The 23,356-nt window shown below is 40.5% G+C and overlaps 1 protein-coding gene across 1 annotated transcript in view; it reads left to right on the top strand.

Annotated features, from left to right (window-relative positions):
* The window catches only part of LOC126455920 (sphingomyelin phosphodiesterase-like), a 169,333-nt gene that overhangs the window by 64,805 nt on the left and 81,172 nt on the right, over positions 1 to 23,356 (top strand). Inside the window, exon 3 of the mRNA XM_050091678.1 lies at positions 4,321 to 4,488. Coding sequence (XP_049947635.1) covers positions 4,321 to 4,488 — 168 coding nt within the window. The remainder of the gene's footprint in view (positions 1 to 4,320; positions 4,489 to 23,356) is intronic.

Genomic DNA, 23,356 nt, shown 5'->3' with positions numbered 1-23,356 from the left:
AAATACACTAACTTCATCTGTCAATGATAGCAACACATTGCAAAACAATCAAATGAATTTCATGAAGACATTTTAACATACAGGTGCTATTATTTTTTGTGTGTTTATCACACAACCTGCCAATACTGTTGGGTAATTTCCACAGTATATAGAAACAGTTAGATATTTTATCTCGTTGGGCTGCATTGCATTTCTCTAAATGCTGTCCCTCAGTTCATCTAATACAATATATTCTGGAAATGGTGAGTTTACATGTTTTCAACTATAATGGAAGCATCTAAAATCTTCTTTGCTGTTGAAAATCTATTGCTTGCAAAATACTGAGTCCATCGCTGTCCGAATCTGCTACTATTCTATAGCATGTCTATCTTGTGCATATCTTTGCCACACCAATGTGTGTCACCCATGACAAGTGTGCAACATGTCTCCACAGTGCTGTTCCCAGAGATTTGGACCACACCATTTCTGTGTACACTGCACCTTTCATTTTTGTGTGGTGGTGGTGGTGGTGGTGTGTGTGTGTGCTTGTGTGTGTGTGTGTGTGTGTGTGTGTGTGTGTGTGTGTGTGTGTGAGGGCAGAGGGGAAGCGAGGCCGGGGGGGGGGGGGGGGGGGGGGTGAATACCTCTTGTCTATAGATTCTTCACTTTATATTGGTTTTTTAATTTTTGTAGGTAAGTTTTTGAGAGATAATTGGAGTCTGTCTTCAAGTATCTTTCAATTCAGATTTTTCAACATTATGAGATGCTCCGCCCTGAGTCAAATAAGCCTGTGAACATTTGTGCTGCCGTTATTTGCAGACATTCAGTATCCCCAGCTGGTCTTATTTGATATGGGTCCCACACACTTGAGCAGTACCCTAAGATGGGACAACAAGGTATTTGTAAGCAGCTCCTATGTACACTGCATTTCCCTAGTATCCTACCAAAGTCTGCCATCTGCCATAGCTACAACTGTACTCATGTGATTATTCCACTTCATTTCCCATAAATCATTAAACCCAGGTTGTTTGTACAAATTTACTGATTCCAGTTGTAACTCACTGATGTTGCAGTCATAGGATAATTCATTGTATGTGCTGCATTTTGTGCAGTACACATGCCCATGTTACCACTTCACCTTTGATTCTTAATGCTACAAAGCAGATTTTTCACTGCTTGTCCCATAAGTCCTTAATCTGACCAAAGAAATCAACTGGAAGCCATTTGGCAGTATGACTGAATTTCCTAAAATCCCAATGGTCAGGAATGCCTGACCATTTTGCATTCCTGGAACGTGGCTTCTTACTATGCCATCTGCTGTAGCTACAATTGTACATATGTGATTATTCCACTTCAATTCCTGTAAATGATTAAACCCAGGTTTAATGTTATAGCTTCATTCTTTACCTTTTGGCTACTTCTACCCAGCTGACAAGTGATTGCATCTGATAGTATCTTTGCTTAGTTTGTTTATCTGATGTGTGGTAACTATTTGTATTAAGCATTTCTTTGACCTCATTTTCAACATTGCCAACTTTCATTTGTTATTCACTGACTTTTGTGTCTAAATGTTCTACATGAGTAGTATAAATGTCAATTTTGTTGATATGGTCCTCTTCTATGCCACAAATGTCAGTTTTGATCTCTTTACATTGTTGTATGAATCTTTCAATTTGCTCTCCTAGCTGGGCACTGATCACATACATTCTCTGTTTATGCTCTTTGCCCATTTGCCAGCCAGTTGCAGCCAGAAATTCTTTGTTTATGTCAAGTTTTGTGGTAAAGCTTTCTCTTATGTTTTCCTTTCACTGACTTCTGTTTTCAGCCGAGTTTTGGAGTAAGATCTTCATTTAAATGATTCTTATTTTGCTCCAAGCACTTCAGTCTCCCTTTCTTTGCTTGCTACTTCTCTCAAGATTTACCAGAAGCCCTTCCTTCAATTGCTTACCATTTTACACCAACTGCATGAACATGGTAAACACATATTGATTTGGCCAACCTCTCTCTTACCTGGGCGTATCTAGTTTTGGTGGCAATTCTGTACTCAGACTTCTTACATTTACCAGTAGACTACAGTTCCCAATCCAAGAAACTGCTAACATTTCACCACTGATCTCCACCTCCACCTTTAACATCATCTACCTGCATCAACACTGAATCTCATAATGTTTAATGTTCGATTACACCACACAAGTGCAAGAATCAGCCTTAGAAACACACCAAATGGATAGCCAAACAATAGAACATAAAAGATAGTTTGCTTTTACATATACAAACTTGTACCATAACAGTAGAGATTCACAGCAATTTAAATTCAAAAATGGCACACCATCAAACAAAATTAAACAAAATTATTAAAAAAAGCAGTTAATCAAATTCTGTTTCTTATCACTATTCAAACCATTATTCATCAGAATTGTGTTAAGAGAAGGAAAGTAGCTAATAACCACACAGCGGAGATGCTGAGTCGCAAATGGCACAACAAAAAGATTTTCACAGTTAAAGCTTTCAGCCAACGGCCTTTCTCAACAACAACACACACACACACACACACACACACACACACGCACACACACACACACACACACACACACACACACACACACACACACACACACACACAAACGCAACTATCACACACAACTGCGGTCTCACGCAACTGAAACCACACTGCGAGCAGCAGCACTGTTGCATGATGGGAATGGTGACTGTGTGGGGGAAAGGAGACAGCTTGGGATGGATTAGTGTGGTAGGGATGGTGGGCAGTGAAGTGCTGCAGGTTGGGCAGCAAGCAGCAGAGAGGGGAGGGGGGGGGGGGGGGGGGGGGGGGGAATTAGCGATTAGCGGGAAAGGAGAGAAAAGAAATAAATTAAATAAAATAAATAAAAGGGACTGGGTGTGGTGGTGGAATGTCTGTGAAACCAGTCATTTGGTCTACAAGCTGAGCTGCAGCCACTTTGCTGCATTCTACGTAGTCATGACAACCAACAAGCTGTCTGTCCACATGAATGGCCACCAGGCCAGGAAGAAAGTGGATCACCCTGTTGCAGAACACGCTGCCAAACATGATATCCTTCATTTCAATGACTGCTTCACAGCCTGTCCCTTTCCACCAACACCAGCTTTTCCGAATTGCACAGGTGGGAGCTTTCCCTGCAATACATCCTACATTCCCGTAACCCTCCTGGCCTCAACCTACGTTAGTCGCTGTCCTCGTCCATCCAGCCCCATCCCTGCTCCAATTCCAGCACTACACAGATGTCATTCCACCATCACACCCAGTCCTTTTTATTTACTTTATCTTATTATTTTATTATATTTTTATTTATTTCTTTTCTCTCCTTTTCCGCTACTCCACCAAACCCCCCCCCCCCCCCCAAATCAGCCAGCTGCCTGCTGCCCAACCTGCAGCATTGCAGCACTGCAGCACTTCACTGTCCGCCATCCCCACCACACTATCTGTCTCCCTCCCCACCCTAAGCCGCCTCCTTTCCCCCACCCAGTCGCCACTCCCATCATGCACCAGTGCTGCTGCTCGCAGTGTAGTTCCAGTTGCCTGAGACTGCAGTTGTGTGTGATAGTTGCATTTGCATGAGTGTGTGTGTGTGTGTGTGTGTGTGTGTGTGTGTGTGTGTGTGTGTGTGTGTGTGTGTATGTGTGTGCGTAAGTGTGTCTGTTGTTGATGAAGGCCATCAGCCGAAAGCTTTAAGTGTGAAAATCTTTTTGTTGTGCCTATCTGCAACTCAGCATTTCAGCTATATGGTGAGTAGCTAATTTCCTTCTCATAATATTGTTCCATTTCATCCTGGTTTTCCATTATTTGATTCATCAGAATTGCATTTATTAAATAGGCCTGTGAAATATTTGTTCATATCACCTGGGGTGCTGTTGTTTGGTTATGCAGTTAAGCCACAATCACACATGCATCTAAGGTGACAACAGCTCATGGCATATCACAATGGCACTGTGAGTTACCATTCACACAGGATGCCACAGATACTAAATATTGGCACTGTTTTCAATATGGTGCTAGCTGAAATCATATGGGTTGGGTGAGAACACTTGCATAATTATGAATTATCACAAAGCATAAATACAGTGGACATAATTTTACTCAATATTAAAAAAAAAAAAGAAAAAAACAGAAAAGTGTATTTACAGTATGAACAATAACATACACTTGAAAATATTTGAATTGCAGAAGATGTCCAGTAATAAATTTCAAAAAATTAATGTGTGTTGTGATTTTCCACTGATAAAAGTGTAGTTGTAGAAGCAAACTTAATAATTGCTGCAATAAATAACACACTGATGTTATTCTTGCTATACTCTTATTTACAGGACCAGTTGACCACTTGTGTCCTCTGCGATGTAATTTTGAATGCATTTATGGAGTATTACAAGAATGGGAAATCAAAAGATGAATTAGAAGCTTTAGTCTTGGATGCCTGCGTCACACTCAACATAGAGACTGAGGAAGTCTGCAGTGGCGTTATTGGGAGCAATGTTGTAAGTATACCCGCATTTTAGAAATATTGCAGATATGTACAGTGAGTACACTGTCATAATCTTATGGCATACAAAAGCTTATCTACAAATTTGTCTGGGTGTTATTTTGGCTATACATCTTATTGCTCTTTACTGAATTTTAAATATTCTTTTTAAGTAAAAATATTGTGCACTTCCCCATATGTGAAATTATTAGGACAGATGTGGTAACTAAATCCGTAGTATATTGTCCTGAGTACTTTATCGTGCACAGTTTTTGGTCTTTTGTGCATGAGGAAAATCTGAGTCTTTATGTTTTATCACAGCATATCTATGCGCCCTCCCCCCCCCCTCCCCCTCCCCCACCTTATGTCAGCTGCTTATCTATTATAGTTCCCAAAAATTTTGTGCTACCTACTTTTCTAACTGCCTCACTATTTAATTTAATATATATTATACATTTCACTTTGGTTTGGAGCATGAGATAAAGTGTTTTAAATTGATTTATAAAAAGGGTGCCTTGCACTAAGTATTTTGTAAGTTTCTTTTTTATGTATTCCGAGAAATCGTCTACATGGAGAATAAACAGTACTGGCCCAAGCATACAGCCTTGTGATACACCATGTCTGACAGTTTTTAATTCAGATCTGTAATTAGTTGTTTCCGCACTAGTATGTCTGATTTCTGTGCACTGTTTCTGATTCATAATGTACAATTTGACCATCATAGCATGTCCCTGGATTTCCACACTGATAGAGTTCTTCCATTATCCTGAAATGATTTATCGTCAAATGCTTTGGATGGGTCCTTGAAGAACCTGCAAGTCTCCTGTTGCCTATCAATTGATTTTCCTTCTCTGAAATCATGTTGCAAGAAATTTACTATTTTAAATTTGCTTATAAACATACAATTCTATTGTGAATTATCATTTCATATAGATTCCTTAATCAGGCAGGTAGGTTAGAAAATTTAAAAAGGGAACTGGATAGGTTAAAGTTAGATATAGTGGGAATTAGTGAAGTTTGGTGGCAGGAGGAACAAGACTTCTGGCCAGGTGAATACAGGGTTATGAATACAAAATCAAATAGGGGTAATGCAGGAGTAGGTTTAATAATGAATAAAAAAAATAGGAATGCAAGTAAGCTACTACAAAAACCATAGTGAAAGCATTATTGTGGCCAAGATAGATATGAAGCCCACACCTACCACAGTAGTACAAGTTTATATGCTGACTAGCTCCACCGACGACGAAGAGCTTGATGAAATGTATGATGAGATAAAAGAAATTATTCAGATAGTGAAGGGAGATGAAAATTTAATAGTCATGGGTGACTGGAATTTGACAGCAAGAAAAGGAAGAGAAGGAAATGTAGTAGGTGAATATGGAATGGGGGTAAGGAATGAAAGAGGAAGCCGCCTGGTAGAATTTTTCACAGAGCATAACTTAATCATGGCTAACACTTGGTTCAAGAATCATAAAAGAAGGTTGTATACATGGAAGAAGCCTGGAGATACTGACAGGTTTCAGATAGATTATATAATGGTAAGACACAGATTTAGGAATGTAAGACATTTCCAGGGGCAGATGTGGACTCTGATCACAATCTATTGGTTATGACTGTAGATTAAAACTAAAGAAACTGCAAAAAGGTGGGAATTTAAGGAGATGGATAAACTGACAGAACCAGAGGTTGTAGGGAGTTTCAGGGAGAGCATTAGAGAATAATTGACAAGAATGGGGGATAGAAATACAGCAGAAGAAGAATGGGTAGCTTTGAGAGATGAAATAGTGAAGGCAGCAGAGGATCAAATAGGTAAAAAGACAAGAGCTAATAGAAATCCTTGGGTAACAGAAGAGGTAATGAATTTAATTGATGAAAGGAGAAAATACAAAAATGCAGTAAATAAAGCAGGAAAAAAGTAATACAAACGTCTCAAAAATGAGATAGACAGGAAATGCAAAATGGCTAAGCAGGGATGGCTAGAGGACAAATGTAAGGATGTAGAGGCATATATCAATAGGGGCAAGATAGATACTGCCTACAGGAAAATTAAAGAGACCTTTGGAGAAAAGAGAACCACTTGCATGAATATCAAGAGATCAGATGGAAACACGGTTCTAAGCAAAGAAGGGAAAGCAGAGAAGTGGAAGGAGGTTAAAGAGTGTCTATACAAAGGCGATGTTGTTGAGGACAATATTATAGAAATGGAATAGGATGTAGATGAAGATGAAATGGTAGATATGATACTGGATGAAGAGTTTGACAGAGCACTGAAAGACCTAAGTCGAAACAAGATAACATTCCATTAGAACTACTGATAGCCTTGGAGAGCCAGCCTTGAGAAAACTCTACCATCTGGTCAGCAAGATGTATGAGACAGGCAAAATACCCTCAGACTTTAAGAATAATATAATAATTCCAATCCCAAAGAACGCAGGGGTTGACAGATGTGAAAATTACCGAACTCTCAGTTTAATAAGCCATGGCTGCAAAATATTAATGCGAATTCTTTACAGACGAATGAAAAAACTGGTAGAAGCCGACCTCAGGGAATATCAGTTTGGATTTTGTAGAAATGTTGGAACACGTGAGGCAATACTAACTCTAAGACTTATCTTAGAAAATAGTTCAAGGAAAGGCAAACCTACATTTCTAGCGTTTGTAGACATAGAGAAAGCTTTTGACAATGTTGACTGGAATACTCTCTTTCAAATTTTGAAGGTGGCAGTGGCAGAATACAGGGAGTGAGAGGCTGTTTACAATTTTTACAGAAACCAGATGGCAGTTATAAGAGTCAAAGGGCATGAAAGGGAAGCAGTGGTTGGGAAGGAAGTGAGACAGGGTTGTAGCCTGTCCCTGATATTATTCAATCTCTATATTGAGCAAGCAGTAAAGGAAACAAATGAAAAATTCGGAGTAGGAATTAAAATCCATGGAGAATAAATTAAAACTTTCAAGTTTGCCGATGATATTGTAATTCTGTCAGAGACAGTAAAGGACCTGGAAGAGCAGGTAAACAGAATGGACAGTGTCTTGAAAGGAGGATATAACATCAACATCAACAAACGCAAAACGATGATAATGGAATGTAGCCAAATTAAATTGGGTGATACAGAGGGTATTAGATTAGGAAACGAGATGCTTAAAGTAATAAATGAGTTTTGCTATTTGGGGGGGGGGGGGGGGGGCAAAATAACTGATGATTGTTGAAGTAGACAGGATATAAATTGCAGACTGGCAATGGCAAGGAAAGCATTTCTGAAGAAGAGAAATTTGTTGACACCAAGTATAGTTTTAAGTGTGAGGAAGTCCTTTCTGAAAGAATTTGTATGGAGTGTAGCCATGTATGGAAGTGAATTGTGGACGATAAATAGTTTAGACAAAAAGAGAATAGAAGCTTTCGAAATGTGATGCTACAGAAGAATGCTGAAGATTAGATGGGTCGATCACATAAATAATGATGAGGTATTGAATAGAACTCGGGAGAAGAGAAATTTGTGGCATAACTTGACTAGAAGATGGGATCGGTTGGTAGGACATATTCTGAGGCATCAAGGGATCACCAATTTAGTATTGGAGGGCAGCGCGGAGGGTAAAAATCGTAGAGGGAGACCAAGAGATGAATACACTAAACAGATTCAGAAGGATGTAGGTTGCAGCAGGTACTGGGAGATGAAGAAGCTTGCACAGGATAGAGTGGCATGGAGAGCTGTATCAAACCAGTCTCAGGACTGAAGGCCACAACAGCACCACATTTTAGAAAAATTGAGATGAATGATATTGGCCTGTAGTTCTGTAATTCACCTCTGTTTCCTTTCTTAAATACTGGCTTTACTTTACTTGATTTTAGTGAATCTGGAAATGCACCTTCCTCTATAGGAGCATTCAGCACATTTTAAGGGTTTCAGTAGACTTTCCCTGCAGTAACCAATTAATACACAAAACCAAAACATGTAACACAAATATGGCTTTAGTCATAAAATTCTGAACAATAATGGAAATAAGCCTCTCATGACTCCACACATAACGAGATGAAAGAATCATACAGAAGGTGCAACATAAGTGATACACAGAACAACTGATGTGAACAGTACAAACTAAAAGAACATAGTGAGAGTGAGTCAGCAGTGCTCTGTGTCTACATGAATACGAGTCTCCAGTAGGAACTGTGAGTTCAACCAGTGTCAATGCACACTGTAGAATGTGAGGAAACCAGGAAAATGCATCTGCAACCAAGAGCGAGTAGGAATTCGAGAAGGGCGCTACAAAGTCCACATGAATGCATTCTCATGACTGGTGTGGAGTGGTCTAGGGGACCAGAGATGCTCTGGGAACTGCCTGTTATCAGGCACACTGCTCACAAACTCCAACAAAATGGACTATTTCACCATCAAGCCCTGTCCAAAAGACATGCCTCCTAGCTAACAGTTTAGTGTGTGAAATTCTGCAATGGCCCTGGTGGAGAGGCTGCTCTGGGAGACAGGTCCTCTGCAGACAACAGCAAAATACTGTCAAAAACAGAGAGGTGATACCGTAAGGAAAAATAATTGTGCAGAGGATGCAAAGCTTGGTATGGGGTTTATCTGACCAGCCTTGTTGAACAAACTGATCCACCTCATGGAGAACCGGGTTGGCGGCAATGATAGTTGCTATGTGCAAGCTCACAAGTGGGAAACCCTTGACTGTGGCCTGCATTTCAGTATCTAGATGGAAGCAAAGCAATTGTTCATTATCGAAGTCAGGATCAGGACCCACAGGAAGGCAGGACAAGGTGCCCACATTGGCATGTTTAGATATACATCAAAAATAGATTTCATAACTGTAGCAAGACAAGAACAGTGTCCAGCACCGGAGGTGGTGTGCTCCCTTTCCAGGCAAGGAAGTGTGAGGGTTAAACAAGGAAACCAAGGGTTTCTGGTCAGTAATAAGGTAAAACTTGGAACATCCCTCCCCACCCCCCCCCCCCCCCCCCCCCCCCCCCCCACACACACACACAAAAGAGCTTGTAATTTCTGGAGAGCATAGACAATGGTAAGAGCCTCTTTTCCCACCTGAGAGTAACACCATTGGGCTGGAGAGAGAGATTTAGAAGTGAAAGCAACAGGTTCTTCAGAGCTTTGGCATATCAGTGCACAAGGACCACCCCAAGACCTTATTGTGTGGTGCCAGTCACCAAAACTATGTAGCTAAAAAAAGGGGAAAGAGTAGTATGGATTACAGCACTTGAAAAGCATATTCACAATCTGGGCTCCAGGAAAAAGGTACATTCTTGCATAACATGACATGCAACAGCTGGATCAATGTGACCACCCTCAGCAGGAATTTACAGTAGTAAGCTATCTTCCCTACGAAGACCTGAAGCCCCTTCATGGATGAGGAGAGATGCAGTCTGGTAGAGGCAGAATCCCATTCTGCAAGACCGCAATCTCCAAGTAAACAATAGAAGGTTGAAAAACCTGACATTTTGTAAGGTTACACTGTAAGCCTGCAGACGGTAAGACAGAAAACAAAGTGCCCAAATTTTGCAAGCAACTGGCTGTGGAGGAGCCCATGACAACAATATTATCCAGATAATTAATGCAATCCAGGACAGGCATAGTAAGTTGCTCAAAAAATCTTTGGAAAATAGTAGGGGCACTAGCCACACCAAAAGGAAGGTGCAAACATTTTTAGAGACCAAAATGTGTATTCAAACCGGAACTTGCTGAGACTCTTCATCCACAGGAACCTGCAGATATGCTTTAGACATATCAGTTTTAGAGAAGTACTGGCCACCTGATATTTCTGCCAACAGTTCCTCCAGGTGTAGGAGAGGATACATATCCATGATTGACAGTAGTACTGCAGTTGCCATAGAGGCAAAGTTTCCCTGATGGCTTCTGAACAACAACCAACAGAGATGACCATTTACTAGCCATAATAGGTTGCACCATCCCTAGAGATTAAAGTCTATTCAATTCAGTTTTCACACAATCTATCAGGGTGACAAGAATAGGAAACACATAACAAAAATGAGGCCATTTTGAATTTAAAGGAAATATGAGTATAAACTGTAGAGGGAGACCAAGAGATGAATACACTAAGCAGATTCAGAAGGATGTAGGTTGCAGTAGTTACTTGGAGATGAAGAGGCTTGCACAGGATAGAGTAGCATGGAGAGCTGCATCAAACCAGTCTATGAACTGAAGACCACAACAACAACATGAGCAGAAAAATTCATAGCACACCCTATAACATCCAAAAACAAGTCCAAAAACTCCTCACACAGTGTTTCCAGTTGAGAATATGGTACCTGAATCGGCACAAGGTGAGCTGCGTTGGTGACAGTAAATACAAGTGCCTGAAACACATCCGTCCCAAGCAAGTTCTCAACACCGGCATCAACAACCATCAAATATGTAATGGATTGAACCACTGACTTGTAAGAAGCAGATGCTATAAATTGTCCCAACAGTGCAATGCTCTATTTTTTTAACTGACCACTTGCACATGACTTGTGTCAATGGTGGCAAGCCTAAACTGATGTAGGTTTGAGAATGCAATAATTTCACTGCAGCACCTGTAGCTGGAGCTTTTGGTGAAAAACACTGAACTCGATAAAGAACTTGGGAGAAGTCACAATCATTGGAGTTGCACATTTTATGTCTATGTCCTTCCGCAAACAATACATGAATGCAAAATGGCCATTCTTCTGGCAAGCATTACAAGTAGCCCAGAACTTACGGCATGCTAAATGTTTGTGCTGAACAAAACTGAAAGGACAAGATGGAAACAGAGAACACTGACACTGGTGCTGTGGCAGTCGTGGTTGATTGGGTTGAGCTTAGTCGGCTCAGTGCTGGGCCCACATGTTTACCACCACCATTGCTGCTTCCTTGTGCAAGTTACCTATCGCCCTAATGGGCACATCTTGTGGTACTACTGCCACATTGCCCCACACTTCAGTCTGGTCACCCTCTGCATGAGAAATTTCAAAAGACTGTTCTATTTGCAAAACTCCTACCAATGGGGGGTTTTCACAGAGTAAAGCCTTCTGGTGCACTTCTTTGTCCAGAGCTAAACACATAATTGTGCTGCACACCATAGAATCTGCATAAGAGTCATTATGGACATAAGTAATGAACTGACACTTAACAGCAAAGGCCATGAAGTTCGGCTGCCCAGGCCCTGTATGACTGGTTTGGCTTCTTGTGGCATCAGTAGAATTCAACTCATGCTGTTATGGCAGACATTCATTGATCAAGGTGACACAATAATTGATACTCCTAGGGTGGAATCCATGAGAGGAATAAGGCTTTGCTCAAATTCAAGTGTGTCACGTTGAAAGCCAGAAAATGCAATCTGAGACTTTTTATAAGCTTCCCAATCCTCAGCTGAATCATCATATGGAGGAAAAGTGTGTGGATGGACAGTGGAAGCTGACAGTGTGGTCACTGCTGAAGTAAGCTGTTCAGTAAGGGCAGGTAGCACAGCATCCAAAATGACTAAAACAGATGAAACTGCAATTAAAGACAGCACACAAGGAAACCCTTCCAAACTAATTGCCAGTCATGTAGTAACCAACTAATAGGCCTACATAAAACTGATCCAATAAACACAAATATGGATTTATTCATAAACCTCTGGACACTAACGGAAATAAGCCTCTCATGACTCCACACATAACAAGACTAAAGAATCATATATACGAGGGCTATCCACAAAGTACATTACGTTTTCGTTTGTGTCCGTTAGGGGTGGGGCTAGCGCGGCCATCTTGGTGTCATGGCATTCCGCCGCTCAGTCGGCATCCTGCCGTGCTAGTGAGAGGTTAGTGCTGTACTCCGTTGAGTTACTGTGACAGTTTGAAATGTCAGTGTTAATTGAAAATGCCGCGAAGTGTGAAGTGTGTGCTGTAATAAGGTTTCTGACTGCAAAAAACTGTACACCAATAGAAATCTATCGGCAGCTTTGTGAAGTGTATGGAGACAACATAATCAGTGAAGGTGGAGTGCGTCAATGGGTCATAAAATTTAAAAATGGCCGAACTAACGTTCATGACGAAGAGCGAAGTGGAAGACCCAGCATAGTGACTGCCGAACTTGTTGAAAAGTCGATGCCATGGTCCGTGAAAACCGTAATTTCACAATAACGGAACTCTCTATGAGTTTTCCACAAATTTCACGAAGTTTGTTGCACGAAATCATTACCGAAAAGCTTGGTTACCACAAGTTTTGTGCAAGATGGATACCAAAAATCTTGACAGAGATTCACAAAAATCAGAGAATGGCTGCAGCGTTAACGTTTTTGGACGCTTACGAGAAAGATGGCGACTCATTACTCGATTGCATCGTTACTGGTGACGAAACATGGGTTAAGCATGTGAACTGTGAGACAAAATTGCAGTCAATGCAGTGGGGGCACACAAATTCCCCCCAAAAACCCAAGAAATGCATGCAGACAATGTCGGCAAGGAAGGTGATGGCGACTGTCTTTTGGGACAGAAAAGGTGTGATTTTTGTGGATTTCCTGGAAAGAGGCACTACAATAAACTCTCAAAGGTATTGCCAAACTCTGCACAACCTCAGATGAGCAATACAAAACAAGCGCCGGGGAAAGTTGGGCTCAAAGATCTTGCTGATTCACGACAACGTCCGGGCCCACACGGCAAATGCCACTCGTGAAGTTCTCGAATCTTTTAAGTGGGAATTGTTTCCTCATCCACCACACAGTCCCGACCTGGCACCGAGCGACTTCCACTTATTCCCAGCAATGAAGAACTGGTTGGCTATGCAGTGTTTTGATGACGAGGCACAGCTTCAAGAAGAGGTAACCACATGGTTGAAGGCGCAGGCGGCCGAATTTTACGACGAAGGATTTTCCAAGCTCGTCCATTGCTATGATAAGTGCCTTAATTTAAATGGAAACTATGTAGAAAAGTAGTATTTAAGTGTGGCTTTCATCTGTATATAATTAAAAAAATTTCCAATACTTTATTTATTTTTAATTCCAAAATGTAATGTACTTTGTGGATAGCCCTCGTACATTGCAACATAAGTAATACACAGAACAACTGACGTGAGTAGTACAAATTAAAATAACATAGTGAGGGTGAGTCTGCCCTGCTCTGTGCTGGTGTGAGTCACCAGTACACGGTGTGGCAGAGACCATGCATTGTGCAGGCTTCCTGCAGATGGCCTCTAGTGGCTGGCCTGTGCTGATACAGTTGGCAGTTGATTTAAGTACACATGTGTGGTGACACTACACTTGGTGTACTCACACTTACAGGTACTAGTAGCAGGATATAGCTTCCCTGCATTCCTTTATGAGGTATGATGTAACACCATTTAAGCCAGATGACTGTCTGACTTTTAGTTTCTTTATTAGGTTTGAAATTTCTGTATCAATTGTTGGGATGAATCTAATTGTGTGGTTTATATGTGGGAATTTTGGCACTGTACTTTCTCTGTTCATTTTCAAACATAAACCAAGTATCTCAAGGTATGTCACACTTCCACATACCAAAGCTACAGTGGAACAAAGCAAGTCCCTGAATAAATAAAAAAAAGATGAAAATCCTACCTCCAAATAAATCATGAAATAAACCTGCAAAAGAAAATGATTAAATATTTCAGTTAGGCTGAAGACTTACACAACCTCATCATGATTCTAACATCCAATCTCATGCTTAACTGATGAAGTTCATTCACCAAATCCCAGGAGCTGAGTGCCCATGCATGCTTACTGACCAACAAATCACCCAGATAAACAGAAGTGACTCAAGGTGTTCCTTTCACCACCAACCAAACAACAGTCAAATTAGTTATGCAGAGAGAACAAACCTCTTCGTCTTGGTGGGGCTACTCAATGTTGGTCATACTGTCACCCAGCAGACAAAAAACAATACCTACTAACACCTGGTAAATACTGAGTAGACACACATTCACTCACTCTTTCATGCAAGAGAGGATGGAAAGTATAGAATGCAGGAATGTAAGATAGAAACAATATAAAACAGAGGTGTAGATTACATGGTAAACAGTGGATAATATTTTTTTTGCGTTATCAGTCTTCTTCCAGCTGGTTTGATGTGGTCTGCCGCAAATTCCTCTCCTGTGTCAGCCTCTTCATCTCAGAGTAGCACTTGCAATCTACATTTTCAGTTATTTGCTGGATGTATTCCAATCTCTGTCTTCCTCTACAATATTTACCATCTACAGCTCCCTCAAGTACCATGGAAGTTATTCCATGATGTGTTAACAGGAGTCCTGCCATCCTGTCCCTTCTTGTTGTTAGTGTTTTCCATACATTTCTTTCCTCACTGACTCTGCAGAGAATATCCTCATAGCATGCCTTATAAGTCAACCTAATTTTCAACATTCTTCTGTAGCACATCTCAAATACTTTGATTCTCTTCTGTTCCAGTTTTGCCACAGTCCATACAATGCTGAGTTCCAAACGTACATTCTCAGAAATTTATTCCTCAAATTAACGTCTATGTTTGGTACTAGTAGACTTCTCTTGGCAAGGGATACCCTTTTAGCCAGTGCTAGTCTGCTTTTTATGTCCTACTTGCTCCATACATAGTGGGTTATTTTGTTGCCTAGGTAGTAGAATTCCTAAACTTCATCTACTAGGTAATCACCAATCCTGATGTTAAGTTTCTCACTGTTCTAATTTTTGCTACTTTTCATTAATTTCATCTGTCTTGGATTTTCTCTTAATCTGTATTCTGTAGACATTAGACTGTCATTCCATTCAGCAGATCCCACCGTTGTTCTTCACTTAGACTGAGGGTACCAATGTCATCAGTGAATCTTATCATTTATGTGCTTTCACTTTGAATTTTAATTTCACTCTTGAACCTTTGTTTTATTTCCATCATTGCTTCTTTGATATATAGGGTGATGGCAGGGGTGAAAGACTGCATCCCTGGGATGTAAGCTAAAGTGCCACAGCAAAAGAGATTTAAAAAATATAAGTATAATAAACCTTAAACCATAAGACAAAATACACAAACACAATAACTAAGAATAAAGAACATTATTAAATGTGGAAAAAGAGAGAAAAAAAGGAACCATAAATAAAGCAAATAAAAATTGGCCCCTAATCATGGAGTACAATGTATGGCATCACCAAAATGAGAACACAGACAATGTTACAGAAATACCTACCAAAAGTTTGTTGTCAGAGCATTCCTTCTCACAAAAAATTTCTTTAACGAATATTCACAGCACAACTGTGCACAAATTTATAAATGAAACACGCTAACAACATGAATATCCTCCCTGGACTGACCCAAAAGTTCAGAAAATGAACAAAATGTTGATAGAAACAGGATTCATTAAAAGAAACAATATACGGGATGAACATTAATAAAACTGACAAACTGCAGGGATAGATTCCTGACTATAAATGGAGGAAAAAAGGTGCTGCAAACATGTGTCAGAAATGGATGGTGTGTGTGCAATGACAACAAATTGTCCCAGAACACAGTACAGAGCTGCATTGCATTCACATCACAACAGATGTTTAAAGTGGCCTCCATAGGATTACAGGTGATAAGGATAGTAGGGGCTGTACATTGGCTTACACCATATCGGCAGGCCTCTTGCCTTGAACTTGTACCAGAGTTTGTCTTGATATCCTGTAGAACTCAGTCCTCCAAATCTGGAGTATGTACTGTCCACTAGCTCCCTGCATGTTCGTCTATCTGAAAGGAACCGTGATCACACAAATACCCAAAAAGGGCTGGAAATGTTGTTTGATGTGGCTGGTGTCTATGAGAGTACTTGTTTCAGTATAGCCATGCTGTCTCTTGACTGTTTCCATCTGCTTGGCTGAATATCAGACCATTCTGGTGCTTACAATATGCTGCATCAATCAGACAATCTGCAACATACAAGGAATACATGGCACATAGTTGTGGGAACTGCCATTTGTCAGCACCATCTACTGTGGAAACGATGCATTTCAAGACAATTGTTCATAGGACCTTGTTTCCTCCATTTCCACTCAGGAATCCATCCCTGCAGTTTGTTGGTTTTATTAATGTGCACCCTGTATCTGTATGCCTCTGTCTCCCTCTCTCTCTCTTTCTTTTCAGTCTCACTGAAAGAAACACATAAACACATGCAAGTTTGTACATCATACTGTAAACAAGTGCTCAGACATTGTATTCTGACACACACAGTAGATCCACTATCATATGGTACAAAAGCAGGATGGTGAGGGGGAGAGGGGGGGGGGGGGATGGAGGATCGTTGTCACAGGTATCAGTGGGAGTCATACTGTCCCCATCTGTGATGCATTACCTCACTGCCTCAGCCCCAGGAAACCCCCTCAAAGTGGCCTGTATCATCCTGTGTACCTCATTGACATGGTACATGGTGGTAGTCATGGCTGAGTGTCTCCATGCATCATCAGCATTCCAGTGCGGAGTGCTGATGGTCGTTTTGTTATTCCTGTGCAAGGCTGGCATGTTGTGTCTCTTCTGTGTGCCCCCTTAGCAAGAGACAACATTGACCAAGGTGCACTCTCATATAACATCAGTCAGCTGGCCAAATATGATGGCACTTCCCGATGATCTCTCACAGATTTGGTGCATGAGATGACTTGTGTCATGTAATGGTATGCCCCCTTGGAGCACCAATTATGTTGGATGTCACAACCAATTTGGGTTGATTTCACACATCTCAAGCGATAGTGAGTCTTGTGTCTTTGTCTTGTTACAAGCACAAGTGACCAGTCCATGTTCCTGCACTACCTGGAATACTTGATAGTTATGCCAATGACCTGTCACAACCATTTACATGCACTCCTCAGCTGTCTCACCGAAACTCAGTTTCATCAACCCTAGTTCACCAAAATCTGGCGGGTGTGTCCACATGGCTGACAGCTCACCACTCACTGTCATCGCCACAGCAAGAAGCCTTGTCCAGCTTAATCAGTGGGCTGTCCATCAGCAAAGGGGGGAGGGGGGGGGGGGGCAGGAGGGGGAACTTGCAGCAATCCTCTGTATTGTCTGGCCCACTTGCAGCTGTGGCCTGTAACAGCCTTGTGCACTGTTTGGCGCACACTCACCTGTGTCGTATTCAAGTTCTAGCAGCAACATCTTAAATGTTTCTATATCATCCTTGCACCTCTCTGTGAGGATGATGTGGCACAAGTGTGTAGGCAGCTTTGTAGTACAGACATGGATAACTCCACTGGCCTGTATGGGTCATACAGGAACTAGTTGCAATAAAACATGCATTTAAATAATCATGTGGGGCATGAGAAGCTGGACTGGTTCAAGGTCAGTTACACAATACTGCTGTGCTTCACATGATCCTGTGCCACCTTGAACTAATAGACTGACAGACAAGCTTGTTGAAAATCATTACTTAATTGCCATGTCACACTGCTAATTCATTCATATGGTGGGTTCACTTTCAAGACAACTGCTCAAGTATTCATTGTGCACTCAGCCAGGCAGAAGGGAGAGAAGACTGAAACTGTTCCAGCTAGGACCTGGGCTAGATCATGCTGCAAGAGTTTCTGAATACTTCGAACTTCCTCACCAAGAGGAAGTGCTTGAAACTGAATTCTTGCATTTCCTCCCCATGAGACTGTTTGCAATGATTCCTATTTTGCTCTCCTCATCATGGCCAGACTCTGGGTCCACACTATCGTGCCTATTTTTTCTGGCACTTGCACTCACTTCAGTATGACACCTGAGGGGGGCCCCAAGGTGAGTCACACATTTTTTGCAGTTTGTATGTAATATCTCTGTGCCTCTTGCTTACTCATATGTCCCTGCTGAGATTTCAACAGAGAGCGCACCTCTTTGATATCAATGACAGTGATCATTGTCGTCTTGTCACTACTTTCGCTGACAGAAAAGCTCCCTACTTTTTCTGCAAGCTCAACGACCTCATCCTTCTGTTGCTGAGTCTCATCGAGACTAGTTACCTTTATACGCTCAACCTCCTATTCAAGTAAGTGAATCACCTGGATACTTTCTGCTGCATGGCCCTTAATGGACTTGGGACACTGTACCCCAGCTTTTTGACAATGAACAACTCCACTTGCTTGCACTGGTACTGCTCTTCTAATGCGTGGAAATTCCCAACAAGCCATGCCTCTCATATCTTAATCTCTTCACTAATGTGCATCTGCTCCACTTCTATGATGCAGAGGCTCTGCTCCACTAGCTCAAATTGAGGGTCTCAAGTTCAGCTACAACCCTGGTTCAAGTTTTCAGAGCAAGATCATTTAGCTTTTCGTTAATTTTTTCCCCTAAATCTTGTGATATTTTTGTGTCCTTGTCTGAATTTTGCAATGTCTGCAGATAATATTTCATTGTATTCTTCATGTTCCTTCATCAAAACTTGCATTAGCCTTCCCATACTTAACTAATTACTGGCAACAAGACTAATTGCAGACTCAGCTGTGACTTCACCCCTACTCTGGAATTCTGGCCTGCATTTTGATCCTCAGGCTTGGTGTGGAAAGCCAGTTGCACACTTTCCAAATTTAGAATTGTGGCAGCATTGCTAAAATCTGGCTTGGTAAAATGATCACTTTTTTTTGTAACCTAGGACTAACTCAAGATCATGTTCTCTATGATCTTTAGCAGAGAAACTAAAACCTCTCCTTGTTGCTTTCTAACTTGTTGCACCATGTGTTACTTGTGGGATGGTTATGTGTATCCATATTCAATACCCAAACCAGCAAAAAGTTACAAAAGGAAATCCCTGGACACATATACTTTTGCCCCCCAAAATACAAATCAAATTAACATGCAAAAGTCAGAGGAAACCTAAGCTCAAAAATAGTCATCCACAATCTAATAATAGAAGTTGTCTTTACATGCAAGTTATATCCCTGTACAATGTAATGAAATAAGATAATAAAAAGAACCACCAAAACAGAATTTACAGTGGAACAAACACCTTGAGCAGCATCACCATTATGATGTGCTGCTGAGTATGATACACCTTATTTTCAAAATCAGCAGTATAAAAATCAGTTTTCCAAACCTGAGGAGGCAAATGACTCAAAAACATCTGTACCAGTGAAAGTACCACTGTGGCCCAGCTTTTGTAAACACACCTCAGCTTTATGACAGAGCCTGTGGCAAAAGAAGCATTATGGGCTTCTTGGTGTGGACTCCAACCATCAACTCCTGTGAAATCACTGTACTGACTGTGGGATTAGCATAGACTGACTGAGCACAGACTGACTGCGAAGGCCCAGTGGCACTGGTTATATTATCATGCAGATGAGTACACTCGATCTGGTTGTTCGTTTGTCAGCGGCTGTAATGACTGCTTGCCCTTTGGCTCTCTGCAAAACCTGATGTCATCCAACACTTGATTTGTATCCATGCAAGGTGTGTCAATGTAGTTCCATTGGCTAAGTGCCCTCTTGAGGCAGCAGTCACTATCAGTTTTGTCAAATGGCCCCACCTACTGATTATACAACTGGTGAAATCCCACCATACCAAGGGATGTCATCTGGCAGCCACCAGAGAATAACAGGTCTTCCAAAGCTCTGTTGAACTCTGACTCTAATACTGGATCTTCCATATCAACTTCTTCAATCATGCCACTAGACTATTCCTTCCCCTCATACAGACTCTTTCCACATGTCTGTTCTCTCTTCTTTGTTTAACTGTGGAATTCCCGTTCCTTTCCTGATGTTGACACCCTAACTTTTAATTTCACCAAAGGATGTTTTGACTTTTATGTAAGATGAATCAGGTCTTCCAATGACCATTCCTTTTCCAGTATCATCAAATCTTTTGTGCAGCCATTTCACCTTGGATTTCCTGCACATCATATTTATTTCATTCCTAAGCAGCTTGTGCTACTGTATTTCTGTCTTTCCCTAAATATTTTTGCACTTCCTTCTTTCATCTAGCAAGTTCAATATTTCTCCTGTTACCCCAAGTTTCCTTACATCTATGTTTAGAGTAGAGTAGAGTAGAGTAGAGTAGATAGCTACTGGTAAACCTTTTAGGATGTGAGGTCATGGGCCAAGAAACTTTTCCATTCCTCACATTTCATTCAGGACTGCGCTGGACATCTTCGGAGGTGCTCCTCCGCTGAGTTAGTCGGTAAGACTCAGCAGAGGAGTGCCTCTGAAGATATCCTGCGCAGTCCTGGACAGAAAGTCAGGAGCAGAAAAGTTTATTGGACCACGACTTCACATCCTGAAAGGTTTACCAGCAGCTATGTCATCTGGTCATGAAAGCCTTCATTCTATGATCAGAGTAGAGTAGAGTCTTTATTGGTCCTGGTAATCATATAGCACACAAATAGTACATTCTGATGTAAGACAAATCAACATATAATAAAATATAATATTAAATTTGCATTAATTTCGTTATTTCTACATTAAATGATCACTGAGTTGCAAATATTGTACAAAAATAAAGAGTAGATATTTTAAAGCAGACAGAGCATGTACTGTACTGGCAGATTAATATTTGTATTACAGCAACATTTACATGCTAAATCATTAAAGTTCTAGTAACATTCATGTGATACATCACTAAGGCAAACACACAAATCATTAGCGAACTTCCTGAAGGAACTTCTGGAGGCTATAGAAGCAGTGATGAGTTAAATATGCCTTAGCAGTTGACTTGAAATTTGCCAGGTCATTTATTGATTTAATTTGTGGGGAAAGTTTATTATAAATAACTTTCCTATAATGCAGGATTCCTTTTTTATTCATGGTGGTGCTGGTGGGCTCTAAATGAGTTTCATTTTTGTGTGGTGTTATAGTAGTGGATAGTTTCATTTTTATGGAAGAGAGTGGGATTTTCCATTGAATATTTTTTCAAAAACATGGTTCTCTCATACACATATATACATGGAAGTGGGAGGATTTCTAGCTTTTTAAAGAGTCATCTACAGCTTTTGCTCCATTTTACACCTTCCATTATTCTTATAATTATTTTTTGTCATCTAAAGAACTTTTTGCTAAGAGAAGAGTTACCCCAGAAAATAATTCCAATATTTCAGCTGTGAGTATATGTAGGCATAATACACAGTTTTCAGAGAATCTTTGTTGCAACACCCCTCTAATATTCTCATTAAGTAGTATGTAATGCTTAATTTCTTACAGACTTTTTCAATGTGCATGCCCCAATTAAGATTATCTTTAACCCACTTCTATCAGCATATGATGATAGCTTGCTAAAGGTGGCATTTTGCTGCAGCTTCCGGCCATGGCAGCTGGAAGTGACCAACAGCTGTAAATGCCATCAGATAATGTCTGCATATTTTGTCAAAACTGCTCACAACTGCTGCAACATAACTTTGTTTATTACTTGCGTTTTTATTAACTTTATTCAGAAGTCATTTTCTCACAGAGTTTTGCACCTTTGCCTTGAGCAGGAGGGTTCTCCATTACTGAAGGGTTTCAAGTACAAGATACATTTTGTAAATATTTCTCTGAGCCTATAAACTAATGATTACAACTGAGAAAGGAACCTACACTCTAACTTTTAAAATAGGTTGATACTGAACTATTTTACTACTAAAAACAGCTATTACTGTAGCCTGAATATTGTAAAACTACACACTACAATAGTAAGAATTGTGTCTTTGATCTTCTACCACACATCCATTGCAAGCACATTCCTAAAGTCCATATGTTTGCGATCATACAGTACAGGATAATTACCCACAAAAACAGTGCAAGTTGTTCACCACTGTTAGCATCACAACCTTTTATTGCCATTGTAAGATATTATGCTTACCACATTTACTGCAGCCAGCCGTCAATGTGACCATCACTGCTACTTCAGGAGTCAAAGTTCAGCAGTTGCAAGAGTGAGTTGATGATATCAAAACCATTGACTACCGAACAGTTCCAGCAACAATTGGTCCCTTGCTTAGCCTAGACAACAGTAGTCACCTGCGAGCCAGAACTGCAGCCACTACATCATGCAGTTCCATTGAAATACTAGCTGCAGAAGTCAAAACTGATAAGTCATAGCATTTATCAAATTGTAGACAGGATTTCTGTCCATTCCTTACCTTCAGGAGGTGAAACGTGTAGTACTTCCAGTAGATACATAAAAGTAAGTATACACTTCTTAACTTTCAGAACTAATAGTTCCTATCTTGAGGAGAAGAGATGGATATATTTGGTAAGGTTAAAAGGAAGGGCAGGTCCCTTGGATCCCAGGATAAGAGAGATCCACTTTCAGTCTGCACAATGGTATATAAAAATGAAGAAGGATGTCAGAGAGGTCAATGATCACACATTGGTAAACACTGTGCCAGCTGATGAGGACAGAGTGAGATGCAAAGTTAGATTAGTGGGCAAAGAAATGAATGTGTCACATCACAAGTTATTACAGGATAACATTTATTGCAGTAAGATACCTAGACATGGAGCCCAGTGAATGTAAGGAGGTTGCAAACTTATGTCTTAGTGATGACTCATAGCACATCTGTTGCTATGAACCAGCGTGAGAACGGGCTACTGTGTCACTTAGAACAACTGTATATTCAAACCCCCTACAAATCTAAATAAAACATATTAAATATTAAACAATTATTTTCAAACTTGATATACCATTTTTTGTTATTCAGAAGAAGATCTCATCCAAATTTCAAACTTGTACCTATTATAGTTTCGGAGATTCAGAAAATTACCAAAAATCCACCAAACCGACACTCAGGGTGGAAAAATTCAGTTAGGAACAGTTACAGTTTGTCTTCTGTTATCATTTGAAATCATTAATGGAGTTCTCGATATATCAAATCAATTAGTTTGGATTTTTATTTTTAAAACTTTAATTACTTTTCATTTTGTAGTATGAAATTCAGGAAAAATTAATATCTGTTTATTATGCTGTTGTGTGAATATATGGGAATGAGTGAGAGTGTGTATGTGGGACATAC

Source organism: Schistocerca serialis, chromosome 2 (genome assembly GCF_023864345.2).
Source record: "Schistocerca serialis cubense isolate TAMUIC-IGC-003099 chromosome 2, iqSchSeri2.2, whole genome shotgun sequence".
NCBI lineage: Eukaryota > Metazoa > Arthropoda > Insecta > Orthoptera > Acrididae > Schistocerca > Schistocerca serialis.
This window is presented reverse-complemented; position numbering and strand designations above follow the sequence as displayed.